The 7647-nt window shown below is 36.9% G+C and overlaps 1 protein-coding gene across 1 annotated transcript; it reads right to left on the reverse strand.

Annotated features, from left to right (window-relative positions):
- Positions 1–2890: 2890 nt before the first annotated feature.
- On the reverse strand, positions 2891–7097 carry LOC107727343 (protein ARV1-like). The gene is made up of 5 exons (XM_016537185.1): positions 6956–7097; positions 6254–6373; positions 5954–6107; positions 4691–4912; positions 2891–3722 (listed from the first exon to the last, which is right to left on the reverse strand). The coding sequence occupies exons 1-5, from the start codon at positions 7049–7051 to the stop codon at positions 3595–3597; spliced, it is 720 nt and encodes a 239-aa protein (XP_016392671.1). The 5' UTR covers positions 7052–7097; the 3' UTR covers positions 2891–3594.
- Positions 7098–7647: the final 550 nt, after the last annotated feature.

The following is a 7647-nucleotide window of genomic DNA, read 5'->3' on the forward strand; positions in this document are numbered from 1 at the left end:
GCGCCTTCACGGCATGGCGGCGGCGGCAACAACAATACTACAGCGATAATAAAAGTTCGCGGCGTTATGCAAATCTTCCCACATCGTGACGTAGACATGAGGGGGCGTGTTAGAACGAGGCGTTTTAGGAGGGCGTGGACAAGTCTTAACTTGCCCAAGACTTAACTTAAGTCTTCTTTATGCACCAAGAGCTTGTAACACTCCAAAGAGAAAGGAAAAATTGAAATCGTATGACCCCTTTAATAGCAGGGGGAAACACCTTATTGGGGAACTCGTGCACAGTTCTATGAAGAAATTAAGGATTTTATAAAAGGATAGTTCATAAAAAATAAACAATTATCTAATCATTTACTGGTTTTTAATGAAACCTAAAAGAGATTTATTTTCCTTCAATGAAAGTCCATTCTACCAAAACTTCCAAGCTTCAAAAAGTAATCCATACAAATCAAGAGATTTAATTACATGCTTCTAAAACACAATACAATTAAACTAAAACTGTAAAACAATTCTTCTTATAATGTCACTGAAGAATGAGGATATGGGTTTCTCTTGACATGTTTGAGCTGACCTTTGCCCTCAGCCCATCCCCCTCTTAAAGCAGTATTAGGGTTCAGAGCTGTTTATAGCTCAGTGCAGCACTTCACTGGGTTTATTTGACAATATGTTGTAATGGTCACTATATGACCATTAAAACACTTCTCTATCTCTCTCTCATTTTTATTTGTTGTATTTTCTGTTTTATTTTAATTTTAGTTCAAGTTTTAGTCATTTGGTTGTTTTTTTAATAGTTCTTTAAATATGTATGTATAGTGTTAATAATCTTTTTTTTATTGCCGTTTTTAATTTTAGTACATCAAGTTAAACTAGATGAAAATGAAGAGTGTTGGCTTGGTGCATATGTATATTATATACATATATGTGACCCTGGAGCACAAAACCAGTCATAAGTAGCGCAGGTATATTTGTAGCAATAGCCAAAAATACATTGTATGGGTCAAAATTATCGATTTTTCTTTTACGCCAAAAATCATTAGGATATTAAGTAAAGATCATGTTCCATGAAGATATTTTGTAAATTTCCTACTGTAAATATATCAAAACTTAATTTTTGATTAGTAATATGCATTGCTAAGAACTTCATTTGGACAACTTTAAAGGCGATTTTCTCAATATTTAGATTTTTCTGCACCCTCAGATTACAGATATTCAAATAGTTGATGTATAAATATCAATTTCTGAAAGAATTGACACTTTAAGACGGTTTTGTGGTCCAGGGTCACATATATACTCCCCTAACATTGTTTAGCAGTTGGCCTCTAAATATATAAGATATATTTTATAATATATTTAAAATTAATTAGAAAAGTATAATAAAATAATGTATTTCAGACTACAATAGAGAGACCGATTCTGTTACCTGTGTATTTTAGCATGGAATGCTATATTGACTGATCATCATCAAAGACTTTAACTATTTAGTTTTCATATGATTTTGCACCCTCAGATTCCAGATATTCAAATAGTTGATGTATAAATATCAATTTCTGAAAGAATTGACACTTTAAGATGGTTTTGTGGTCCAGGGTCACATATATACTCCCCTAACATTGTTTAGCAGTTGGCCTCTAAATATATAAGATATATTTTATAATATATTTAAAATTAATTAGAAAAGTATAATAAAATAATGTATTTCAGACTACAATAGAGAGACCGATTCTGTTACCTGTGTATTTTAGCATGGAATGCTATATTGACTGATCATCATCAAAGACTTTAACTATTTAGTTTTCATATGATTGGGAAGCAGGCCTGTTGTAGCATCATTTTAACTTTTCTAACTTGTACTCTTTATTGAAAATTATGACACTGAATTTATGCTAAATTTACCCAGATGGCATCTGAAAAACAATACAGTAGGCTATTCAAAGAATGACTGAAACTAATTGACTTTAATTTGAGCGCAGCCCAACCTTACATTCTCTACTTATTGGATAATTTCATTTCAGAACTTATTTAGCATGCCATTTCACTCTTAAACAATACTGATCTATGAAACAGACACACAGAGATTCTTCAGACCTGAACCAAACCCTATGTCAGGAACGACAACGAATACCAGTGTGATCAAGCACCAAAGATATTTAAAAACCTGTCCACACTGACCTGTGTTTAGTCATAACAATCTTCATATGACAAAATATATTCAGTGTGGATTGAATATTTCCACTCCATACACTGAAAAACAAATATATATTCATTTAAATGATCTTTCAAAAATAGTGTGTATGTATGTATATGCACACACACACACACAGACACACTCTCACACACACACGCACTCACACACTCACACAGACACACTCACACACACACACACACACACACACAGACACACACTCACACGCACGCACGCACACACACACACATTCACACACACACACAGACACAGACACACACATACACACGCACGCACGCATTCACACACACACACACACACAGACACAGACACACACATACACACGCACGCACGCATTCACACACACACACACACACAGACACAGACACACACACACACACACGCGTGCGCACACACTCACACAGACACACACACACACACACACAGTTAAGGTTTTACATTTTAAATTGCAAATCTGAAAATAAATGTTACAAGGTTTTCCTGCTTTGAGTTTGATACTGAAATCATCAGTTATGAAATTTACACTCTTCAATGCTGTATACTAAATCTTTTTCTGTTGCATGACTTCTTACAACTTTTAAACAGTGGTTTAAAAGTTATGAAATATGAATCTGAACCAAAACCACAATGACTCAAACATACCCTTTAATAACCACAATCCCCCTCAGCTAAACGTTACAAAACATTCAGTTTCACAAATAAGTGCAAGATTTATTCCCCGAGTTTCATCAGAACAAGTTGTACAAGTTCATACTGAAGGCCCACACTTCACATTTACGTAACAGGGATAAATTATATCAGTAAGAAAGACAAGACAACCCAATAAAAACAGATGGCATTCAGATCATTACAGTATGGTGTCGACACTAGTCCACAGGCATCTGTAGTATAACGGAGTTAACGTCTTCTCTCAGCAGAGCTAATTAAGGAATTTGACAAATGACCTCAGGAATGTGAAGCTGTGCCTTCAAAGTCTTTAGAAACATACAGGATTTTGTGAAAATTGCACAGGCTTGCTCTCAAACTAGTTCTTCTGTATGAGGAGAATTCACAAGTGAAGACAAATAACTGGTCTTAAATGGAGCTAGCTCAATAAAACCAGACATAGAAGCACGTAAAAACTCATAACCATGTGGTAACCATAGTAAAGATAAACAATTTGCTCTCTATGACCTCATTTAGTTTCACTTGGACTTGCCAATGAATTCCTTTGTGCAGAACATCTTGATCAAACAACATCTCCGAAGTAATGACAAGCACACCTCTGAGATTTTACAAGGCAAACAGTTTTGTAATTCTAAATTTCTTCGCTAATGGCAAGGAGGACTTGAGTCATTCATGAAGAAAGTTTTGCTTCAGTTCATAGAGCATCATCCGGACTCCTGGATTCTAGACTACAGCATTGACAGATAGTCTTGTGAACAGACTTGCAGTGTTTTTAAAGCCTGGGCAACCCACGTCTCTAACAGCAAGCCACCACACACCGCCAGGAGAGACAGCCGCCGACTGCAGTTCAGAATCACTGAAACGTGGGAAACACAAAATGTGTCAATGATTTTTATTACTATAAAAAAATCAAAACGACGGTGGGGGTCGCTGCCGCGGTGGGCAAGTGACGTAACCGGTGTTGCGGCTTAACACCGGTATCACCGTCAGCACCGTCTATCGCGGCAAGCCTATTGTGAAGTGAAAAACTGTGTTTACAAGAAACAAATCCATCATTAAGGCTAGGCTATTTTGCTTTAAACCATAGCCTCTGGCCAAAATGCCAGTTCATAAACCATAATAACATTTCCTCCAGTGAAAAAGTCCGTCCTCTGTTGCCCTCAGCATACCTGTTTCGGAGTGCTTTTGCTTATAAACCGTGCATATTTCTCTCCGGATTCAGACTAGACCACTTATTCACTGAATCTGTTTAAAGTTAAACACATCCTAATGATGGGTTACAAACATTCAGCTTGTGGATTCTTTATTTTACTTGTGGATTATTGTGATGCTTTTATCAGCTGTTTGGACTCTCGTTCTGACGGCACCCATTCACTGCAGAGCATCCACTGGCGAGCAAGTGACGTAATGAAACATTTCTCCAAATCTGTTCTGACAAAGAAACAAACTCATCTACATCTTGGATCTCCCGAGGGTGAGTAATTTTTCAGGCAATATTCATTTTGATGTGGACTGTTCCTTTAAATACACTTTAAATAAACAATGTTTTGTTGATATCCCTATAACAGTGTTGGTGAACCATCTGCACACACTACAGGAACTGCTGGGGGTGCTTAGCACAGCTGTAAAGACCTTACGCAAACAACGGCCCAACAATACAATCCTCTGTGCGAACGCATATGTGTGGGAAAGAGAAAGTGAGTGTGATGTGGACTTGTCACGTTGCCTCTGGGTGTTTATGTGAATGAAAGAGTGTGTACGGTTATCTTGCGCTGCCTGTGAGTGTGTTTAACGTGTATGGACTCCATAAAAGTTGATATTCACCTCTTATGGCTTGTGAATTGGAGGTCAGAACGAACAGTCGTATGAGGCTGAAGCAGAGCGGAGAGAAATCGTGCTCCCAGATGACAGCTGGGATTAACAGCACTTTGCCGTAGCTGGAGAGCAGAAGTGCCTTCAACAGTGGAGTGAATTCTAGAGAGCAACCACAGCAGCGCTGCGACGTCCAGAGAATGAACAACACACCTATGCAGAACACGGCCAACTCTAGAAAAACACAAAGAACATGGGAGAATTTCTGCATTATTTTAATGATAATGTACATTTCCCCCCCAAATTCTCATTATGCTAAAGTGCAAAACATATTCTCAGTTTCTAATTACTGTATTGCAACTACAATAAGAGTAGTACATGTATAATAATAATAATTTGCAAAATGAAAACGATATTAAGGTTTCTTTTAGCAGGTGCTATTATTTTCATGACAATTATATGGCATCCACATCTTTAATTTTGGATTTTTTCCCCCATTCTCATTATTCAAGACATTCTCACAAATGTAATAAAATTCTACTATATTACAGTAAGAAAATAATGCAATGTAAATAAGTACAAAAAGAACAAATCCTATAATATTTTTAGGAAAATAACACTTACATTGAGCAATGACGCATTAAACTGATCAAAAAGGTAACAGGAAAGACAAAAAAAAAGTCAGATAAATCAAACAAAATCTGTTCTGAATCTCAAATAAAAAATATAAATAATTTTCAACATTGATAATAAGTAATGTTTTTATAAGCACAAAATCAGCATATTAGAATGATTTCTGAAGGATCATGTGACACTGAAGACTGGAGTAATGATGCTTTGCATCACAGGAATAAATTACATTTGATAATATATTTAAACAGAAAAGAGTTATTTTAAATTGTAATATTTCATAATGTATTTTTAATTAAATAAATTCTGCCTTGGTGATCATAACAGACTTCTTAAAAAAAAAAATTTTTTTTAAATAATCCTACCTATCCCTAACTCTTGAGCAGTAGTTTATGTACTGTAAAAAACTTTTTTCTTTATTCTAAATGTTTTGATTTTTTTAAGGGGAATTAACGGGGACTAACCCTTTCCCGTAAAACATTATCCTCAATGGTAATGTAAGCCTACAGAACAGTCAGAATAGACCTTTCAACAGATCACATTGAAGAAAAAAATAGACTACAAACCCCTAAATCTTTCATAAGATTTCATAAGCTACATTGTTACTCAACATCTCAATTAGTCCATTTTAATCATTCTAATTACCCAGTGCAGCCAGTGCAAACATGCAGTAAAACTCCCACTCTTTAGTGTAACGGATGATATCAGCGGGGTCATTGCTGGCCTGGGACCCCTGCAGGAGGGACCAGCGCAGATACGCCTCACACAGCAGACAGAACACACACAGTTTCCAGTGGATCTACAGAGAGAGGAACAGAGGCTGTGCTCACAACTCAATACTTTGTATACTATTTATACTGTCTGTACTCGGCACGCAGTATACTGAAGTATGCATATATTTTTTTCCAAATCTGTTAAAAAACTGAGTATACAAGTTTTACTTACGTTGATCTCAGTGTTGAAGAGGATATGTCTAAAGGCCTGGATTTTGCATAAAGTGGCATCTATCAGAACAATAACTGGATCATATTCAATGTATTTGTCAACGGGCTTCTTGCATGAACTCTGTAGAGAGAAAGAAAAAAAAAACACATCAGTTAGTTTCAATTTTGAATGACAGTTTATGAATAGCAATTCATGTTAGCTAAACCACTGATTTTGTATATGCATATTTTTTCATGAAATATTTGTTTTGGGTTTTATAACGTACTTACATTATGCTGAAAGCCATTAAAAGCTTATAATATATTTCAAATGCAGATATTTCGTGGAAGATGGCTTCACAGCGTCAGACAATAGAGTTTTTAAATTATTATTATTATTTTTTTTTTTAAAGTTACTCGCCGTCAATAACAATAATTTGCAACGGGACCGTATTTGTTGTAAATGAACAGTTTTCTTTGCTTCAGTTTTTTTTTCTGGGCAATAATGGTGAAAATGTTTCTCTTTTTTTCCAGCCAAAAAAAACCCCCCATAAATACAGAAATAAAAAAAAATAACTGAAGTAACTTAACAGTGACAAACTGCCGTGCCCTTCACTATGTGCATTAGTACCTCAGGCCTATGTTGTTGTGAGCATGCTAACCATGCTAACAGGACAGAGAAAACAAACGAAACTTGAAATTCTAAACTTTATGATGCACTCACACATATGGTGATCTTCAGTATTCCGTTGCTATAATCTCGATGCAGTTCGTTTGCATCTTCGTTACACTCGACGCATTTAAACAGTCCCGGTGCCATTCTCCATATGACAGCACTAAAACACGCCTACTGCTTCCTGAACCTCCATAAGAGGCGGGGCTTATCAGGCTACTGACGGGAAATGTAGTTCTTTTATCCTCCGTCACCACTGCTGGAAGCAGGGATTTAGTTCCACGCAACTACATTACACAGACTACACCGTTCCTCACCTGCTCATAACATTACTCACAACATGGCACCTGCTGGCGGGGGTGTTGTGCCGGCAGCTCTGTCGCTGCTGTACTTATGCGGAGCTATTTTATCCAGCGAGTATTTCTCCACCTTGACTTTTTTCAACAGCGACCTTCACAAGCACGGCTGCAGCTCTCCGGCCGAGTGGGAGGAGTATGCGGCGGACTGCGGTGAGCTTCTGCCACGTCCTGATGTATAGAATGTGCATCTGCTTCACTCTCTTCCGCTTAACGTTACAGTGAAACGAGCTTGATCATACAAGCAGAAATTCAGACCATACAGGAGAAACTCGCATCATGCATGCAGCAACTCATGTCACACATGCAGAAACTCTAAAAATGCTTGTAGAAACTCATGCGGATCATGCATGCAAAACCCCGGTGCCTCTTGCATGTCCTTCTAAT

Source organism: Sinocyclocheilus rhinocerous, unplaced genomic scaffold, assembly GCF_001515625.1.
Source record: "Sinocyclocheilus rhinocerous isolate Xijiao unplaced genomic scaffold, SAMN03320098_v1.1 scaffold156, whole genome shotgun sequence".
NCBI lineage: Eukaryota > Metazoa > Chordata > Actinopteri > Cypriniformes > Cyprinidae > Sinocyclocheilus > Sinocyclocheilus rhinocerous.